Raw genomic sequence first — 22,250 nt, 5'->3', positions numbered from 1 at the left:
CAGGAGCAGGCCTTGAGATGACTGAATCAGTGGTAGTTTCCAGACCTCTTATCCCACCGATGGTAAGAGGATTGGACAATGGGTCAGAAGGAGATTTACGGGGTCCCTTTGCTGGCACCAGAGGCAGGACTCTGTTGTATTGCCTGGGTCACAGTCCTGGTTCTTAGTTCCAGTGCAAAGAGGAACACTAACACAACAGAGCTTGTGGCCACAGGGGACTGTTCACAGTTCCAGGTTGAAAAGAATGCTTGGGGTCAATCACAAATCAGTGCTCAGTACAAGAGAGGTAATAAATACACCTCTCCCTAGATCATACCACCTTGGAAAAGCCAGAAACATAGAGATCCCCAGAATTACCTCTGAAAATAGCTGCACAAAAACCTTGAAGTTTGGGACTTTGGAAGCAGAGCCCCACTTTAGCAAAGAGTTAGAAGTCAAGAAATAACCTGGAAAATAAGCAAACAGAAAAAATATTCTTATCACAGAAAGTAATTATGGTAATAAGGAAGCTCAAAACACACAGTCAGAAGAAGACAACAAAGTCAAAATTCCTGCATGCAAAAGCGTCAGTGAAAAATATGAATTGGTCTCAGGTCATAGAAGAGCTCAAAAAGGATTTTTAAAATCAAGTAAAGAGAGGTAGAGAAGAAATTGGAAAGAGAAATGATAGTGATACAAGAAAATCATGAAAAAAAGAGTCAACATCTTGGTAAAGGAAGCACAAAAACACGGAAGAAAATAACACTTTATTCCTCAATTGATAAAAAGGATGTGAACAGGCAGTTTTCAGAGGAAGAAATTAAAGCTATCTATACAAATGCTCTAAACCACTATTGATTAGAGACATGCAAATCAAAACAACTCTGAGGTACCACATCACACCTATCAGATTGGCTAACGTGACAAAATAAGAAGATGATAAATGCTGGAGAAGATGTGGGAGAGTTGGAACACTAATTCATTGTTGGTGGAGCTGTGAGCTGATCTAACCATTCTGGAGAGCAATTTGGAACTATGCCCAAAGGGCTATAAAACTGTGCATACCCTTTGACCCAGCAATATTGCTTCTAGGAGTGTATCCCAAAAAGACCATAAAAATGGGAAAGGGTCCCACATGTACAAAAATATTTATGGTAGCTCTCTTTGTGGTGGCCAAAAAGTGGAAATGAAAGGGATGCCCATCAATTGGGGAATGGCTGTAGAAGTTGTGGTATATGAATGTAATGGAATACTGTTGTGCTATGAGAAATGATGAACAGGAAGACTTCAGAGAGGCCCGGAAGGAGATATATGAATTGATGCTGAGCAAAAGGAACGGAATCAGGAGAACCTTGTACACAGCAACAACCACAGTGTGGGAGGAATTTTTCTGATAGACTTAGCCCTTCACAGCAATGCAAAGACCTAAAAAATTCCCAGTGGACCTTTGAGGCAAAATGCTTTCCACATCCAGAGAAAGAAGTACAGAACTGGATTGCAGAATGAAGCAGACCATTTTATTTTGTGTTATGTTTTGTTTCATGTTCATGTTCATTCATTTTAATTCTTCTATTCAACATGACCATGGTGAAATTGTATTTAATAGGAATGTATGTGTAGAAGCTATAAAACGCTGCAAACCCTCTTGGAGAAGGAGGGGGAAAAATCTAAGATATATGGAAGTGACTATAGAACACTGAAAACAAATAAAATAATTATTTAAAAAGAAACAGAAAACAGCACTTTAAAACAGAATAGGCCAAATGGTGAAAGAGGTACAAAGATCCAGTGAAGAGAGGAATGCCTGGAAAGCAGAATTGGCCAAATGGAAAAGAAGAAACCAAAGCTCCCTTAGGAAAATAATTCCTTAAAGGTTAGAATTGGGCAGGTGGAAAGTAATGATTTTGTGAGGCATTAAGAAACACTCAAAAGACTGAAAAATTAGAAGAAAATGTGAAATACCTCATTGGAAAAACACTGACCTGGAAAATAGATCCAGAAGAGATAATTTAAGAATTACTAGACTATCTGAAAGGCATGATCCAAAAAAAAAGATCTTAGACATCATCTTTCAAGAAATTATCAAAGAAAATTGCCCTGAAATTCTAGAACCAAAGGGTAGAATAGAAATTGAAAAAAATCTACTGATCATCTCCCAAAAGAAATCCCAAAGTGAAAACTCCCAGAAATATTATAGATAAATTCCAGACCTCCCAGATCAAGGAGAAAACATTGTAAGCATCCAAAAAGAAACAATTCAAATGTGGAGCCATAGTCAGGATAACACAAGACTTTGCAGCTTCTACTTTAAAGGATTGCAGGTCTTGGAATATGATATTCTGAAAGGCAAAAGAGCTAGGATTACAACCAAAAATCACCTGCCCAGCAACGCTGAGTATAGTCCTTCAGAGGAAAAAAAATGGACATTCAGTTAAATAAAGGACTTTCAAGAATTCCTGATGAAAAGAGCAGAGCACAACAGAAAATTTGACTTTGAAGTACAAAATGCAAAAGAAGCATTAGAAAGGTAAACAGGAAAGAGAAATCAAGGGATTTGGTAACTAAATCATCTAATTTCCTGCATGGGAAAATGATATTTATAACACCTTAAAACTTTCTCATTATTAGGGCAGTCAGAAGAAGTATATACATAGAAAGCAGAATGTGAGTTGAATTGAAATAGTGTGATTATCTAAAAAAATAAAATTAAGGGATGATAAAGAAGTGTACACTGGAAGAAAGGGAAAAGGAGAGGTAAAATGGGATAAATTAACATAAAAGAAGCCTGAAAGATTTTACAGTGGAAGGGGAAAATGGGGGAAAGAAAGAGGAGCATATAAACCTTACTCTTACTGGAACTGTCTACAAGAGGGAATAATATACACACTGAATTGGGTGTAGAAATCTATGGTACTATGTAGGAAAGTAGAAAGGGAAGGGGATAAGAAAAGGGAGAGGAGGAGGCGATAGAAATGAGGGCAGTTTGGGGGAGGTAAAAGTCAGAAGCAAAGCATTTTTGAGAGGCAGAGAAGAATAAATGGGGAAAATAGAATGAAGGGAAACACATAATTGGCAATCACTACTATGAAATAATTACAGTGAATTTAAGCACTAATTTAATTTATCAAATTAATTTAATTCACTGAATTTAATTAATAGTCTTCATTACCCAAACCTATAGAAAGCTGAGTCAAATTTATAGATATAGGAGCCATTCCTCAATCAATAAATGGTCAAAGTATATGAACAGGAAGTATTCAGACAAAGTAATCAAAGGTATCTATAGTCATAAAAATGCTGTAAATCACTATTAATGAGAGAAATGAAAATTAAAGCAACTCTGAGCTACTACCTCACACAAGTCAGATTATCTAATTTGACAGAAAAGGAAATGATAAATATTGGAGGGCATGTGGAAACATTAAAACACTAATATACTATTACTGATTCAACCATTCTCGAAAGTAATATGGAACTATGCCCAAATGGCTATAAAATCATGCATATCCTTTGATTCAGCAACACCAGTACTACATCTTTGTCTCAAAGAGAAAAAAAAAGAAAAAGGACCTATGTGTGCAAAAATATTATAGTAACTCTTTTCCTGGTGGTAAAGCACTTGGAAATTGAGGGGTTATCCATCAATTGGGGAATGGCTGAACAAGTTGTTTTATATGATTGTGATGGAGTACTGTTGTGCTTTACAAAGTAATGAGCAGGATGGTCTCAGAAAAACTTGGAAAGACTTATATGAATTGATGAAATGTGAAATGAGCAGATCCAGAACACTGTACACAGTAACATCAGTATTGTATGATGATCTATTATGAATAAATTAGCTATTCTCAGCCATATTCCAAGATGATTTGGTAAGACTTATGATGAAAGGTACTATCCATTTCCAGACAGAACTGGCTGCAAATCAAAGATACTTTTTCTTTATTTATTTTTCTTGTTCTTTTCCCCCTGTGTTTTCTCTTACAAAATGAGTTGCATGGAAAATGTGTTTTGCATGACTATACATGTTTAACCCTATGTCAGATTGCTGCCGTCTGAATGGGGGCAGGGGAGAGAGAGTTTGGAACTCAAAATTTGAAGTAAAAAAGAATGTTAAAATCCTTTTTATATGTAATTGGGAAAAAATTAAATAAGATTTTAAAAAGCCATATTCTTTTGGGAAACTTTGAATCACATAGTGTTTTTTTTCCCCCTTGCTTTTATAGGATTGGCTTGTAAAGAAGAATTTATGTTTTCAAGAACTTCAAAGGATTAAAAAGAATGAAGCTGAAAATTTAAGAATACAAAATGAACAGGTATCTAGAAAAATGTATAATAATAAATGAACTTGTGAAGAGTATCCAGTTTTATGTCTAAGTTATGGATAAAGGCACTGCTTTCTACATTTATGCTTAGAGATGTGTTGAGTAGCAGTGCTATGGTGCTAACTTTGACAGTATTAGTTCCAAGAGTAAAATCAACCACTTTAACTTCACATCATTTAATAAAAATTTTTTTTTCCAATTCATCATAAGACTTATGTGGAAGCTTATCATCAAGGACAGGTTACATGAATGAGGTTTGGTTTTTGTTTTATTAAAGTGCATCAGGGCCTTTTGGATCACCTATAGAACTATGCTTAAAGTTGTAAAGCAGCAGAGTTCAGTATTTTGTAGAATTATCCTCACAGTGACAAGTCTAGTCCAGTTACTTTAGAGGTTTTATTCTACACCGATGGGTTCTTTATGTGCTCCAATATAGTTGTTCCACAGAACATTTTGTTGTTTAGTCATTTTCAGTTGTGTCTGACACTTTGTGGCCTCATTTGGGGTTTTCTTGGCAGAGTGGTTTGCCATTTCCTTCTCCAGCTCATTTTACATACAAGGAAACTGAAGGAAACAGGGTTAAGTGACTTGCATAGGGCTACACAGCCAGTGTCTAAGGCCAGATTTGAACTCAGGAAGATGAGTCTTCCTGATTTCCAGGCTATCTACTGTGCCACCTAGCTGCCTGTCTAGAAGACTAGCACACTGAAAATAGCTTCAACTTGATTGGCTCTCCAAGGTACTCCAGATCTTAATCTCAGCTCTAGAAAGTTCCACGTTATTCCCTTCTTTTCACAGAATATAAGCCCTAACACAGGAGAGCTCCTGAGAAAGCACAGCTTTCAGACAGTTGTTATATGCTTCTTTAAGGTGAAACTTAGTCGACTGTAATATAACAAGTTGCTAAGTCTTGCGTTTTTTTCCCTATGGTCAAGACCATTAAGTAGCAAAGGAACATTTAGGCAGGCATGAAGTTAGAACTAGGATAACCGCGGTCAGTCTGAGAGAGCAGGATAAAAGGGTATGTATAGGGAATTTCCAGGCTGAGGTGAGCATCTAGAAGCCATGTCAAGGTCAAGTGAGTGAAGCATAGGACTGAAGTGACAAGACTAGAATTTGAACACACTCAAACAAACTGTAGATCAGAACAAAGAAAGTACTGTGGAATTAGAACAAAAGTCATTAGGAGATAGGATCAGAGAAGACAACTACACTGGTAGCTCACACCAGCAGTGTAGACACCATTGAGTGGCCACCACTGACCTCCAGGATGATTGACAAAGGACCAATACAGGGAGTTAGGGTGTAAGAAGCCAGGACCCCAGCAAAGAGAGTAGCAGTGTGACAGGGTAAAAGCTAGGTGAAAACTGACAACAGACACAGGACATTCAGGAGCAGAATCAGTACAGGAACTTAAAATAGTCTTCTTATGATTGCATGTCTCATAGATGGAATGACAGCTGAACTGGGAAAATGGACTTAGTATTAAATACCAGACTGTATGAAGATACTTCCTAGAAAATGATTTTTATTTGAACACTCCACAGACCATGTCACACAAATTTTAATCACCCTCTTTTATTTGGAGCCTATTTTGTACCTGACTTGCACAATAGTTATTGAACTAGTACCTAAGCATTCAGTTGGGGCAGCTAGGTGGTACGGTGGATAGAGAACCAGTGCAGGAGTCAGTAGGACCTGAGTTCAAATCTCTCCGCAGACACTTAACATTCACTAGCTGTGTGACCTTGGTCAAGTCACTTAACCCCAGTTGCCTCATCCTGGGTCATGTCCAGTCATCCTGGTGGATATCTGGTCACTGGATTCAGGTGGCTCTGAAGGAGAAGTGAGACTGGTGACCTGCACAGTCCTCTCTCACTCAAAACAAGGTCAAGTGCAAGTCATGTCATTATTTCTCTGATGACATGGTCTTCTTTGGCAATGAAGGACGAGCACACACACACCCACCATTCAGTCAGTTGTGATGAACATGACATTAAAATACTCCCAATATGTTACAGAAAATAGAGGATCTTAATCTCATATGAAGGCAAATGAAGTAACATCATTGTATCCATATGGTGTGGCCACTTGGACTTCCTAGTTGCCTCCTTAGCAGTAAGGTTTCGCATAATGCTTTTGCTCTCCCCACTCCCGTTATACGTACGTTCTTAGGAATATTGACATTGTCATAAACTATACCCACTGACCTCTTTTATTATGAGTTCAACATTTTCCAGTATTATTTAGCATGCTGCTTACTATTTATTTCAGCAGAAGTTCAGGGCTCCCATAATTGAGATCAAGTACAATTTGGCCTTTGGAACATTTATCCTGTTAAGAGGTATGTCAGGCTATAAAACGTACAAATTACTTCTCCAATAATTGACTTGCCATAGTAATTTTAAATTAATTCCTTATTTAAAAAATCCAAGTGTGACAAATGATAAAAGCTGTATCAAATGCATGCATTTATCTCACCCCAATCACTTCCTCTTCTCTGTCCCCACCTCCTTCCCTCTCCCCAAAAAAGAAAGGGGCCAAGAAAGAAGAAGCATCAGCATCTTTTGAAGCCTGGAAAGCCATGAAAGAAAAGGAAGCTAAGAAAATGGCAGCCAAAAAGAAACTTGAGGAGAAAAAAATGAGGCAAATTGAAGAGGAGAATGCTGAGAAGAAAGGAGAAGCCCAAAAAGTAATGAAGCAGTTAGCTTTCATGAGATTGAATTTTAGTCACTCTATCAAAATTAATGATGAAAATTTCTCACACTACAGTTGTGTTTTAGCGCATAGAATACATTTTGGAAAATAAAGACTAGGAAAAGGCAAGCTATGTCATGTTTAAAGAGTAAGGAAATATTTCTAATTTTTTTAGGCTTTTGAAAAATGGAAAGAGAAAAAGTTGGAATACCTTAAAGAGAAAAACAAAAAGGAGAGAGAATATGAAAGAGCAAAGAAAAAGAAAGAGGAAGAATATTATGCTGAAAAGATAAAAGACAATTTATCAGCAGTTGAAAAATGGTAAAGTCTGTTAAATATTTTATTAGTTTTAAAATACTTCAGTATTTCTGGAATTTTTGATTTCTTTTCATTTGAAAGTACTTCCTCTCTATCACTCGGTAGATGACCTTCAGGGGCAGCCAACACCAAAAAGCTGTTCGACTAAGAATCGTTTTTTACATTGCAGTGCTCATGAGTCATGTAGATAAAACCATACAGAGAGTTGCAAGGAAACTCTGGAATCTTTAATTTGGTCAAGTGATGAGCTGTAGGTCAAATAGGGAACAACAAGAGTTGAGATTCAGACTCCAATCCTCTGACTTCTACAGAGGCTTTCCTCTGCACTACTCATATAAGAGCTTCCCTTCTTGTAGCTTTTGAGAACTTGGGTCATTCATATGCCACAGTGTGGCATCAGAGGGGGTCTTTGATGAAAAGATAGTTTTAAAACTTCTCAGAAATAAATAGACATAGTATCATCTTGTGAGAAGAGTTAGGCACATTTGGTGTGAATCTTGGTTGGGAGATTTACTCTTTGTCCAGTCTTGGTCAGATCAGTTAATCTTTCACAGATTTACTCCTTTCGTCTGTAAGCTAAGGCTTTTAGCTATTAATTCTTGCAGGACCTAATGTCCACATAGTGGTGTTTTGAAGAAAACATTTTATAGTCCTTAAAGTACAGTGAAAATAATGATTTATTAATATTTCTAAATTTAATAGGTTTTTAATAAATTCTTGATTTCAAACAACTTAATTAAACATGTCTGTATATACATATGAATATACAGATATGTGTGCGCATATACATGTGTGTATATATGCACACATATATACTCTATAAATATATGACAAGGCAAATGAAAAGCAAGAAAAAAGTGTACTTTGGAAATTCTTGTATTCTCCTTGTAATATTTCATTTTTTTATCCTGTAATAATAGGCATGAACAGAAGGACTTTCTCATCAGGCAGAAGATGAAAGAGAAAATAAATGAAAGAAAAAAGCAAGAAATAAAAAGGGTTGAAAAAGAAGATAAAGACAAATTGGCAGTTAATGAATATGAAAGGTGGCTGGTATGTATTCTTTAATACACTTCTGTTTTGTTATTTTTTAATAGGCACATTTCTCAACTTTTCGTTTGTAATGATCATGTTATCATGTCAAATTAATAAGCAAGTGAATTTATTAATGTTTCATGTTTTTTTAGCATCATAATTGGCATTTGGGAATGTGCAGTTTTACTTGACAAATATTTGCCTCCCATTCATTTCTAGATTTATTAAGCACTTAACTGTTTATACACAGTTCTAGGGTGGGGTTTCATATAATATGATCTCTTTGATAGGATAAGCTCTTACCTAGGAGGGAGAGTAGGAGCTGAGACATCTACAAAGATAATAGGATTATAGGCTAGAATATATTGGAGCCAAAAACCAGACATCCAGGCTAAGCATTCTCAAAAAAATTTGAGCAGGAAAAAACACATATGGATTGTGTCACAGCATATAAGCAGTTATCTCAGGTCCCATGGGGAATACAAAGATCAATAATGCACATTATGGTTGCTGGGCTCAGGACAGGCATCATCATGGAGAGCTGACACTTGAGGTAATGCTAAAAGATTAGTAGGCTTTTGACATAGACAGAGGGAACTGGGTTTCAGGTTGAAGACCAGAAGGGGCAAAGGTAAAATGCACAAGGGGAATCCATGTTGTTTGGAAAGTAGGGAAGCAGTAGAGCTTAAGAATGGAAAGGTAGGTTGGAGCCAGATCACAGACTGCTTTGTGTGCCAACCTAAGGAATTTGTACCATTTGGTAATCGAGAAGCTAGAACAAGAAGTCAAAGGCTGCTCCAAGGTTTTGAGCCCAGGTCATCAATGATGGCAATGACAATAATATCAATAGAAACTCAGAAATTCTGAATTAGAGAGACTGAGGAGGAAGGTCTATCCAGCCTAAGATCTGTTCAGTCAAAGACACAAGACACAGATATCCAGGAAGCAAGAACAAATTTTGGGAGTAATCCACAGATATGTTGAAGCCAAAGCAGTAGGAGGGAGTTTGGGGTTTTTTAATGGCATAAGGAATGGGTGTAAAAAGAAAAAAAAAGCCACCAATAAAAACAACATAAAAAAACTTATATTGAGGAGATAGGAAAAAAGACAGATTATTAAAAAAAACAGGAGTAAAGAATATTTAAAGCTGAAAGAGATCTTAGAGACCTTCTGTTATTTTATAAGGCAAGCGCCCTGCTGAAGGGCACATAAAAGTAAACCAAAGACAGGATTCAAATTCAGGTTCTTTGACTGCAAATCCAGTGTTTGATCCCCTTTACTATTAGCAGTAACATGAACCCTAATGGAACATTCAATCTCCTAATCTGGAGTTAGGGCCAGGAAAGTTCAGGGTAACTGAAACTAAGGAAACAGTTTTCAAGTAAACTGCAATCTGTAGTATGAGATAGTGCAAGGATATTGAGATGGACCAGTATATGGAAAAAGCCATTGGATTTTTGACTTGAAATTTTGTTAACCTTGAAGACAACAATTCCATTTAAGTGCTAGAATAGGAGTGCTAGTGCTAGAAATCAAATTGCAAAGGATTTACAAGTGAGTGGGTTGGGAGGAATTGTACCTAGCAGGTGTAGACTCTTGTAGACTATGCCATAAGGCAGTTCAGTTTGAAAGAAGATGATGTTAGCTTGATGAATTTAGGGAAGACTGTTTTAGGATAAGTGATGCTTTTGCATAGTTGTATGTAGAGGAGAAAGAAGAAACTGTAGAGAGAAGATTAAAATTTATGGGAAGGTAAGAATAGTGAATGAAGTTGGGTGCTTTAGTCCCCTTTTCAACCATTTCTTCCTGGATTTTCCATCACACCAATCTAACTAGGTCTAAAACTAAACATCTTTTCTCTTTTCGTGAATAGTAGCAACCATCTTCTCAGCTTCAAGACCACAGAGTCATTTAAAATTTTTTCTATACACTTTATTGCTAAATCCAATCAGTTTTAAAATCCCATCAACAATTTCTTCAAAATAGATTCTAGCTGTCCGTTTTTTAAAATCAGAATTTAAACCTCATTCTTAACCTACATGTTCTTCCCCTTTCAACTTTTTATCTAAACCTTTAAATTAGTATTTCAAAAAGGCAACTTTGATACTATGCTGCTCAAAATGTGCAGCAGTTTCCCATTTGACTTTGAAGTATAAATAAAGTAAAAACTCCTCAGTTTGGGATTTACAGCCCAGTGTGCTCCAGAAAAATAAATCCTTATGAGATTAATCTCCCCCTACTACGATCAAAGATACTTATACTCCGGCTAAACTGGTCTATTCACTGTCCTTCAAACCTGCTTTTGTGCTTAACTCTGCCAGTGCCTTTGTTCATGCTGCCTTCAGTAACCCTCCGCACCATTTCTCTTGATCTGATTTCTAACCAGTTTTGTTGTTGTTGTTCAGTCACTTTTCAGTCATGTCTGACTCTCCATGGTTGCATTTGGGGTTTTCTTGGCAAAGATACTGGAGTAGTTTGCCATTTCTTTCTGTAGCTCCTTTTACAGTTGAGGAAGCTGTTAAGTGACTTACCTAGGTATCTGAGACCAGCTTTGAACTCCTTACTCTAGGCAGGGTACTCTATGTACTGCACCACCTAGCTGCTCTGTCCTAACGAAAGTGATTTTTATTCCTTCTAAATTCCTGAAACATTTAGCCCTCATGCCATGGGTGACCACATGTCTTCATTAGCACTGAGCACAGTGCCTTCTACCTAAGAGATGTCTCATGTATGTTCAGTTAAGTTAAATTGAATTACTAGATTGTAAGCTGCTACAGGTTAAGTCTTATTTCTTATGCATCTTTTCTGTCCTACATCAGATAGTTAGAAAAAGTCTTTCATAGAGGAGTAGGGATTTAAACTGGGCCTTGAGTGATAGATAGGATTGGGGTCAAGTACAGAGGAAAGAAAAGGAAATTAGAGATTTAGAGAACAGCATGAGTGCAAGGACAAAAGCAGCATCTGCTGTTGTGTTTGTGAGGGAAAGGAGAGACAATGTTGAAGGAAGGGTCCGGGAGGGTCACATCACTGAGGCCACCCCAGCTTCCCCATCTTACTCACACCACACACCCAGTCCGTTGTCTAAGCTGCTTTCTTTTTTTTTTAAAATTTATTTATTTAACTTTTAATAACATTCATTTTCACAAAATTTTGGGTTCCAAATTTTCTCCCCATTTGTCCCCTCCCCTCACCCCAAAACACTGAGCATTCTGATTGCCTCTATCACCAATCTGCCCTCTATTCTATCATCCCCCCTTCCCTTGTCCTCATCTTCTCTTTTGTCTTGTAGGCCAGATAACTTTCTATGCCCGATTACCTCTGTATTTCTTATTTCCTAGTAGCAAGAACAGCACTCGACAGTTGTTCCTAAAACTTTGAGTTCCAACTTCTCTTCAACTCTCCCTCCCCACCCATTCCCTTTGGGAAGGCAAGCAATTCAGTATAGGTTATATCTGTGTAGTTCTGCAAATGACTTCCATAATAGTCGTGTTGTGAAAGACTAACTATATTTCCCTCCATCCTATCCTGCCCCCCATTGCTTCTGTTCTCTCTTTTGATCCTGTCCCTCCCCAAGAGTGTTGACTTCAAATTGCTCCCTCCTCCCATTGCCCTCCTTTCCATCATCCCTCCCACCCTGCTTATCCCCTTCTCCCCCACTTTCCTGTATTGTAAGATAGGTTTTCATACCAAAATGAGTGTGCATTTTATTCCTTCCTTGTGTGTGTGTGTGTGTGTGTGTGTGTGTGTGTGTGTGTGTGTGTGTGTGTGTAATCCCACCAACTACCCAGATACTGAAAAGTTCCAAGAGTTACAAATATTGTCTTTCCATGTAAACAGTTCAACTTTAGTAAGTCCCTTATGACTTCTCTTTACTGTTTACCTTTTCATGCTTCTCTTCATTCTTGTGTTTGAAAGTCAAATTTTCTTTGCAGCTCTGGTCTTTTCATCAAGAATGCTTGAAAGTCCTCTATTTCATTGAAAGACCATTTTTTCCCCTGAAGTATTATACTCAGTTTTGCTGGGTAGGTGATTCTTGGTTTAGTCCTTTGACTTCTGGAATATCATATTCCAAGCCCTTCGATCCCTTAATGTAGAAGCTGCTAGATCTTGTGTTATCCTGATTTTACTTCCACAGTACTTGAATTGTTCCTTTCTAGCTGCTTGCAATATTTTCTCCTTGACCAGGGAACTCTGGAATTTGGCCACAATGTTCCTAGGAGTTTCTCTTTTCGGATATCTTTCAGGCGGTGATTGGTGGATTCCTTTGAATACTTATTTTGCCCTCTGGTTCTAGAATCTCAGGGCAGTTTTCCTTGATAATTTCATGAAAGATGATGTCTAGGCTCTTTTTTGGATCATGGCTTTCAGGTAGTCCCATAATTTTTAAATTGTCTCTCCTGGATCTGTTTTCGAGGTCAGTTGTTTTTCCCATGAGATATTTCACATTATCTTCCATTTTTTCATTCTTTTGGTTTTGTTTTGTGATTTCTTGGTTTCTCATAAAGTCATTGGCCTCCATCTGTTCCATTCTAATTTTGAAAGAACTATTTTCTTCAGTGAGCTTTTGAACCTCCTTTTCCATTTGGCTAATTCTGCTTTTTGAAGCATTCTTCTCCTCATTGGCTTTTTTTGGATCTCTTTTGCCAATTGAGTTAGCCTATTTTTCAAGGTGTTATTTCCTTCAGCATTTTTTGGGGTCTCCTTTAGCAGGGTGCTGACCTGCTGTTCATTCTTTACCTGCATGTCTCTCATTGCTCTTCCCAGTTTTTCCTCCACCTCTCTAACTTGTTTTTCAAAATCCTTTTTGAGTTCTTCCATGGCCTGAGCCCATTGAATATTTATTTTGGATATTTGGGATACAGAAGCCTTGATTTCTATGTCTTTCCCTGATGGTAAGCATTGTTCTTCCTCATCTGAAAGAATGGGAGGAGATATCTGTTCACCAAGAAAGTAGCCTTCTATTATCCTATTTTTTTTCCCCTTTTCTGGGCATTTTCTCAGCCAGTTAGTTGACTTCTGAATTTCCTCTTCACACCCACCTCGCCTCCAGATCCGCCCAGCTAGGGCTTAGGGTCTGATATTCAAATGCTGCTTCCCAGCTTCAGGGCTTTCAGCGGGGGTGGGGCTGCTAGTCAGTGTGAGATTAAGTTCAGGTGCTCAGGTGGGGGCAGGGCTGCCATGTGGAGCTCAGTTTCCTCAGGGGGTTTATGCAGAGACCTTCAACAATGGATCCAGGCTCCTGCCTGCTTTGGGAGCCCCAGTCCACTGCTGCCTTCCGAGGGGGCCTGAGTTATGGAGACACCCCACTCCCCTCTTGGCAAGCCCAAAAGACCCTCTCACTGACCTTTGGTGCCTGTGGGTGGTGGGACCTGCGCTGCAGCTGGAGATTCTGTCCCTGAAGCCTGCTTGGATCTGCTCCTCTCGGCGCCATGGCCAAGGCAGAGCTGGGCTCCACTCCAGGTCCAGTGCGCGAGGGACCTTTCATGTCAGTTTTTCAGGTCTCTCTGGAACAGAAATCTTGTCCACTCCATTGTTCTGTGGCTTCTGCTGCTCCAGAATTTGTTGGGAGTTCTTCTTTATAGGTATTTTATGGGCTGTGGGTTAGGAGCTAGCATATATGTATCTTTCTACTCCACCATCTTGGCTCCTCCCCCCTAAGCTGCTTTCTTTACAGCATATCTTGCATTTGTCCCTTTCTCTGTCCTCAATCCAGGCCTTTATTCTCTCTCACCTGAATTTTATTTCAGTTTATATTTATACTTAGAATTCTGTTTCTCCTAATTGATCTCCCTGCCTCAGATATCCCCCCATTCCATATATTCTCCATATGGTTTTCAAAGTAGTTTTTTTTTAAAGCACCAATCTGAAGCCATTTCTTACTCAATAAAGTCCAATTGCTCCCTCAAGGATTAAATATAAATTCCTCAGTTTGACATTTAAAGAGCTTCGTCATCTGCTCCAGATCTACCTTTCTAGCCTTCCTGAATTTCCCTCCCTTTTCATGCATGATATTGCCCAGGCAAACTGACCTTCTTAGTTTTCCTAACATGCCACGCACTTCTTGCTCACATGGACCTCTGCACCAACTGAATATACTCCCCAGCTTCCTTCAAGATGCAGTTAAGGGCTGCCTGATTCAGGAGGCCTTTTCTCATCCCCACAGTTACTGGTGCCTTCCTTCCCTGAAAATCGACAACAACCAACCAACCAACTAGTAAGAATTTGTAAATAGAGAATGTAAGTAGTTCTTCTATACCTGCCTTATTATATTACTATCCTGTTTATCCACAGGAGCTCTTCTAAACTTTTTCATCCCTTTTCAAGCCTCTTATGGTTTCCCATCCCTCCACCCAAGCTGAGAACCTTGCCTCAACCATAAAACTCCTTTTCTCCTTCTTCCTTGTCTCCTATCATCCCTGCGTCTTCTGCCATTCTCTCCTCCTTCACTTGTCTCACTTGATGAGTTGTCTTTATTCAACCAAAGTCAGCCCCTCCACCAGCTCATGTGATCTCATTGCATCCTATCCCTTCTATCATAATGCCCTGTCTGTTAGTTATTTTCAGTCTTTCTTGTATACTGGCCCATTCCCTGCTGCCTGCAAATGTGCCCATGTCTCTCCCATCCTAAAAAAAAGAAATTTCATTTGATCCTTACATCTCTGCTAACTCTGTATCTGCCCTTTATAATTAAACTTCTTGAAAAGGCTGTCTACAGTAGGTGCCTCTACTGTCTCTTCACTCACTCTCTTCTTAACCCCTTTTTATCTGACTTCTGACCTTATCATTCCATCAAAAGTGCTCTGTCCTTATTGTTCTCAACCTCTCTGCAGCCTTGAACTGCAGCTAATCACACTCTCTCCTCTCTAGGTTTTCAGAAGGACCTCACTCCTAGTTATCCTCCTGACCATTCATCAGTTTCCTTTGCTGAGTCCTCCTCTAGCTCATCCTGTCCTAAGAACCTCGGAGTCATTCTTGACTCCTCACTACCTCTCACCCTCCATATCTTATATGTTGCCAAGGCCTGTCCATTTCACCTTTATGATATCTCTCATATAAGCTCTCTTCTCTCCTTTGACACTGCTACCACTCTGGTTCTTATCTCTTCATACTTAGATTATTGCAGTAGCAGTAGATCTGCCTGCCTGCCTTTAGTCTCTCCTCTCTCCAGTCTATCCTTCATTCAGCTGCTGAAATGATTTTTCTAAAGCACAAGTCCAACCATGTCTCTTCCCCTCCCCACTCAATAAATTCCAGTCATTCCCCATTGCTTCCAGAAACTAATACAAAATTATCTGTTTGAGATTCAGAGCCCTTCCTCCTACCTTTCCAGTCTTCTTATACCATACTCCCCATCATAAATTCTTTGATCCTATGACACTGGCCTTCTGGCTATTCCCAAACAAAATTCTCCAACTCTTGCCTCCAGGTCCACACTGACCTCTCTGGCTTCCTTTAAGTCCCAGCTAAAATCCCACCTTCTATAGAAAGCCTTCCCCAACTAATTCTAGTGCTTTTCTTTTGTTAATTATTTGCATTATACATATATATGTGCATATTTATATAAATATATATTTATCCTGTATGTGACTTGTTTGTACATATTCATTTGTCTGTTGTCTTTCCCATTAGATTTTGAGCCCTTTGAGGGCAAGGGCTGTCTTTTGTCTTTTTTATTATCTTCAGTACTTATCATAGCACTTGGCACATAGGTATTTATTAAATTTTTATTGATTAATGGACAGCAAAGATTTAGGAGTTATCTGCATAAGGTAAGAGAAACTATAAGAATTCAGGAATTCACCTCAGGAAATTGGTGGTATAGGAAACAGAGCAGAGGACCAGTTGCAGAATTTTGGGGAATGCTTCTAGTTAGACATTAGGAAGATGAGAAAGTACATTGAATGTATAGAAGTTACTGTAAAAATGTAGATGAGATCCAGAATTAGTAGTTCTTGAAAGACGATCGAATAATTTAGTCAAAGCATATGGAAGGGATTATAGAGAGTATCAAGTCCAACCCTCTTATTTTATGTCTGAGATCTAAAATAAAGCCGAGATGGAAATACAGAGCTTCTGAATGCTAATCCATTGCTTTTTCTATTATACTACATTGTTTTTTCTTATGTAACCATTTGATTATTTCATCCATCACCTTCAAAAGATATATTTGTAATTATATACTACTGCAATTTTCATCACTCATTATTCTCTTGAAAATGACCAGATGGTGGAAGTAAAGTACTTTTTTATTATGCTAAGTCTTGCATAAAAACAGCTTGCAATATCATTATGCAATAAAAATGTAGGGAGTTTGAATATTTATTTTCATTTGGGGATACATCAAGACTTTTTAGGAAGATAACTTTTTTTGTTTTTAATGTTAAGAAGGAATATCTTTTGAAAAATCTTCACTTAAAGCAAACTTCAACAAATGTAAAAAGTATTTCAGCTCTTGAATATAACAGCATATGCTGTTGTCATCACTGTAAGATAATAGGAGGCAGGTAGAGCTATCAAATAATACTCTTAAGGACAAGTGGCAAATACCATTGTGGCAGAAGTGCCTTGGGAAAGGTGTTGACCTGCAGAACATTAGATTATATCAATATAACAACAATAATAGCTACCATTTTCATATATAGCATTTTGTTTTACACAGATCCCATTTTAACCTCACAACAACCCTAAGAGGTGGGTGCTATTATTATTCCCATCTCACAGATGAGGAAACTGAGGCAGGCAGAGGTTAACTGACTCGCCCAGAGAAACACATTTAGTAAGTAGCTTAGGCCTGATTTAAATTCAGGTCTTACTGACTCCAGACCTAGCACTCTGCTGCACCACCTTGCTATATGTAGAAGTAAAGGATGAATTAATTTATTCAAGATCATACAAGTAGTAAGTAGTCAAGGCCAATAAAATGGACAAGAAATCTATAAAAGTAATCACACAAAATACATACAATATTAGCAAAACACAGGGCTAATTCACCTCCTAGCCAACTATAGAAAGATTAACACTTCTTTATGCAAATGGAAGAAAAAGATTAATAGAATTTCTGAGAGCACACGATAAGTTAAAATACTTTTGAAACAATCATATGTTACTTTGCCAAACGATAATGAAAACCAACAATACTGTGTATGCCACACTGTATTTGTTAAGTATAACGGGAAACTTGCTTAACCTCAGACAAAGCTTATGAAACAACTGATACCCAAATGCAAAATAAACAAGTCCTCTTCTTACAATACCCACATAAACTCAGCCAATATTCTCACATGTGTCAAACAAATTGCTGGGTTATTTTTTTTCCTTTTGATTTTCATTTTGAACTTAAATACAAAAAGAAAATGAAACATTACCATGTACAGCACAACATAAAGAGGGGATTCAATAGTAAATCATGGATTTCCATTAATTATGTAATAAATACTACACATTGCTCTCAAAGTTACCCTACTTTTTCTATACTTCCTTCTAAGTTTCCTTTTGTTCTCTGCTGTGCATTTTTTTTTATTCCCTCCCTTAAATACTTCCATTTAATTTTTTCTCTGGAGGTGGATAGCATCTTCCTTCATAGGTCTTTTGTAGTTGGTTTGAGTATTTATGATACTCTACTCATTCAAAGTTGTTCTTTGGACAAAATTTCTTTTACTCTGTATATCATTCATTTGATACTGCTCTTTTCATGTACTGCTCATTTCACTTTTCATTATTTCATGCAAGTCTTTTCCATATTTTCCTAAACTCAACCAGATCATTGTTTCTTATAGCAAAGTAGTCTTCCATCATAATCATATGCCACAACTCGTTTACCCATTCCTCAGTTCAAGGGCCTCTATTGTTTTAGGCAATCTAATAGGTACAAGATGATATTTCAAAGTTGTTTTAATTTGTATTTCTCTAATCAATAATGATGTAGCATTTTTTCATATAACTATATACATTTTGACTTGTTCATCAAACAATGGCCTATTCATATCCTTTCATATCCTATCAATTGTGGAATGACTTACTCATATTCTTATAAATTTGACAAAGTTCTTTATGTATTTGAGAGATGAGACCTTTATCTGAGAAACTGTCTATAAATTTTTTTCCTGAATTTTCTGCTTGCCTGCGAATCTTGTCTGTATTGGTTTTATTTGTACAAAAACTTTTTAATGAATGAAAATTCATCTATTTTATATACCTCATATACTCTCTTCCCCTTGTTTATACATAATCGTTTTCCTGTCCCTATCTGATAGGTAATATCTTCCACGTTCTTCTCATATCCATTCTGACCTTGTCTTGGTAAATGGTTTAAGATATTGGTCTGTGCTCAGTTTCTGCTAGTCTGCTTTCCAGCTTTCCCAACAATTTTTGCCAAATAATGAATTCTTTTCCCCAAAATTAAATCTTTACATTTGTCAAAAAGAAGCTTATTTACTACTGTGTATTATCTCTCTACTCTGTCTCACTAATCTACCTTTCTGTTTCTTGACCAGTATCAGATAGTTTTGACAATTACTGCCTTATAATAAAGTTTAAGATCCCATACTGAGTCTCCTTTCTTTACATTTTTCATTAGTTTCTTTGAAATTCTCAACTTTTTATTCTTCCAAGTGAATTTTATTATTTGTTATTATTTTCCTTCTTACTGTTGTTTTCTGAGCTCCTTCCAGGCCACCCCTGGGCATTCCTCTCCACCCCTAACATGGCTAAGCCACCCACCACGATGTCCCACAAATACTCCCTGCAGTCCCTCTGAGCTGCAAACCTCAGTTCATTCCTCTGCCCTTGAACTGAAAGCTGGGATTCTACTCTCCTGCATGTGCCCACAACCAAGCAGGGTCCCTGCTCTCTGCTCCGGGGCATGTCCTCACTCCTCTTCACCCAGCCACAGCCCAGGACCACATCTGATTTGCACTGCTGACATCACAAGACCCCAGAGGGTTCTTCACTCTTTCCCTACTCAGTTGTCTGACCCCGACATTGTCTGTCAGGTCAAAATTGCCATGAGATTGCTCTCAACCAAGGCGTGTTGTTTGTTGTTTCAGCAGAGTCTTCCCGGAGGTGTTTGCTCTTCACTCTCCCAAAATCCCCGCAAGTTGTCTTAAGAAGAAAACGGCTTTACCCCTAGCTTTCATTTATATTTATAAATTTGGAGAGCATGGTATTTTCTGACCTCCACTATTTCAAATGGCTGGGTTGTTCATTTTTGCTTACAAAAACAGGTTTTTGATAGCAACTCAGGACTAGTTCACTGTAAGGAATTATGGAAAGGTTGCCTGACAGTGCAAACTATGCAAGGAAATAGTAGAAACTATGCAAACCTCATTACATCATTGAAAACTCAACTAGTAAACTCTGCTAGATCTGACATGTTATAGACAAAACCATTGTCCATAACTACTCAGACATAGCATTGATAAAAGCTTAAAAATGGTTCTTAATAGATGTCACCATGCAGAATATTCATGATCATCAAATGACAGTGAATGAAAAGCTCATAAAATATGGAGACATTATGGGAGAAGTCAAAAGTATGTGTAAAGAAGACAAGGTACATGTCATTGTTGTTCCTGCAGCTTGTGTTGTTCTTGTGATGCCATCACTGAGTATCCAGAAGACGAGTTTATAGCTCAGTAAATTATCCAAGGAAACAGTGGATACCTATCAAATAAATACCAGCAAGATATGACCTGGTACCTTGATTTATGCATCAGAAATTCACTGTCTTTTATGGATGGTTAGATGATAAATCTCCATAATACAGATGCATTCATGAGAATATCCTGTACAATACAACTAATAAATTGTACAGGTGCTAAACTATTATCATGGACTTTAACTGTTGTACTGATTCATAAAAAAAGTTCAATAGCTTTTGCCATCCTAAATGCTCAGCCAAACTACATGGAATGAAAAGTTTTAAAATATATGAAGATGTGGCTCTCCTTGTTTTCCTGTCTGCTGTTGGACCAGTACTGAGGATGCTTTGCAATGAGCATATAGAGGATAAGCTAGTACAATTACAAACGACATTTATTTTATACACTTGGGTCAGTAGCCTACAGAACACTGAGTGTAAAGAAATATCAGGATGGTAACTAGTGTAAGGATCACACTTGAACCTCATCAGAAAGGATGAGAATCAAATAATGATCATTATTATTTTTAGCTATTTACATAGCTCTTTAAGATTTGCACAGTGTTTTGCATTATCTCAAGTAGGTGCGGTTATTATCCCCATTTTTCGGAAAAAGAAACGGATGCTCATAGAAGTTAATTCACTTGCTCACAATTATACATAACTAATAAGTATCTGCACTGAGGTCTTCCTGAAAAAAGCCTCAGGTTTTCTTCGGTCCAGGTCCAGTGGTCTGACTACTGTGCTCCATGCGTCAGGAACAAGCAGATGATCAAAAGGGCATCTTCTGAGAGAACACAGAGTCAAGGACCCCTTTAGAGGGGCTGGCCTTGGGAGGAAGGGTCGTCCTTGCGTCAGACCACAGCAAAGGAAGCACTTTTCAGAGCTAAAATATGGACAAGGAAAGCATAACACGTAACCTTTTATACAGGGTACTTGCTTCTGCTCTCCTGTGAATGAGTCTTGCTGGCCTCATGAGAAGGCAAGATTTAATTTATTTAGCAGACAGCACACAGGACACAAGGGCAGATGACATAATCTAATGAGATCCGCAGACTTGTTTCACCTGGCTGGTATTCTCTAGACTCCTCAGTCTATTTCCCTATGTTCTAGGCTCTTCCTACACCATAACTCACTACTCTTCTGTGTGTTTCTTCCCTATATCCCCACTGCCTTCAAACAGGTTTGGGTTATTATTACTAATAATTTTAAAACTTATGTTGATCCTGCCAAGCTATCATTCAACATTTGCCTTCTATTTCATTATCAAATACATAGTCGTTTACCCTCCCTGCCTGTTCTTTCCACACAACCCATTTGTCAGTTCTTTACAGTTGGGCTTTGGATCCCTCTTGCCTGCTGAAATTGCTGTCTTTAACAACTGGCAAGTGCTTTGCCCCATAGCAGGCACATCAAAAATATTTGTTGAGTTGAATTGGATGACAGACTGTGTCACAGATGTCCTCAAGAAATTACAATTAATTAGCATTCTTAAGTCATATTTAATCTTCATAACCACCTTTTAATGTATATACACAGTTTTGTTCTGTTTAGTTCCAGCTATGTAGCAGACTTTTTTCCTTTCCTGAATCTGTCACTTCTTGATAATAAATTAGGTGCTTAAGGAAGTAGATAAGCTCTTTCAAACTCTAGGTTACTATTTAGCTTACCAAATACTGGTGAGATCATTGTCTTAGCATCACAGTATAGTTAAAAGGATAGTTAATTTAATCAGCATCGGCTGCATGTTTAGATAATAAGAATATTTTTGACATCATAAACAAATAGAGGGTACACAGTAGCATTTTCTCTAGATGAAATCGAATTTAAAAATAAAAGGAAAAGGAAAAAAATATATATAGGTATAGACACATAATGTATGTAAGTATATAGTTATATGTATGTACATATATACATAATTTAATCTAATGAAAAAAGCAAAATAGAAATGTTAGAGAATATGTGGATATAAGGATATAGGGATAACCAAAATAAAACATCTATTTTTCATCTTATTAAATTATCATACCTACATATCTTATTACCTACATAAAGATTTATTTCTTTTCTAAATTTGGTTTCTTCTGGAAAAATTGCTCTTTTGTATATACTCTTTTGTATGATATTTACCCGTTTGATGTGTTTTTTTCTTCATTTGAATATCTTATTGTGTATCTTGTATGTAATTTTATTCAGTGAAAAAAATTTCCCATTTCCACTACATATACCTTAAAAATGTCTACCCATCAGCAAAATTTTAC

At 37.5% G+C, this 22,250-nt stretch overlaps 1 protein-coding gene across 8 annotated transcripts in view; it reads left to right on the top strand.

The window, feature by feature from the left end:
- MAP9 (microtubule associated protein 9) overlaps positions 1–22,250 on the top strand; it is an 89,939-nt gene that overhangs the window by 30,358 nt on the left and 37,331 nt on the right. For 7 of the 8 annotated variants that reach the window (XM_072621337.1, XM_072621335.1, XM_072621334.1 and 4 more), the window contains 4 exons: positions 4,203–4,292; positions 6,835–6,993; positions 7,174–7,319; positions 8,237–8,369. In XM_072621337.1, the coding sequence (XP_072477438.1) occupies positions 4,203–4,292; positions 6,835–6,993; positions 7,174–7,319; positions 8,237–8,369 (528 nt within the window). Of the gene's footprint in view, positions 1–4,202; positions 4,293–6,834; positions 6,994–7,173; positions 7,320–8,236; positions 8,370–14,514; positions 14,599–22,250 lie in introns of those variants that run through there. The other variant, XM_072621336.1, reaches the window with a different exon arrangement.

Source organism: Notamacropus eugenii, chromosome 6, assembly GCF_028372415.1.
Source record: "Notamacropus eugenii isolate mMacEug1 chromosome 6, mMacEug1.pri_v2, whole genome shotgun sequence".
Classification (NCBI taxonomy): Eukaryota; Metazoa; Chordata; class Mammalia; order Diprotodontia; family Macropodidae; genus Notamacropus; species Notamacropus eugenii.
Note: the sequence above shows the minus strand (reverse complement) of the source record. Positions and strands in the feature narration are given on the sequence as shown.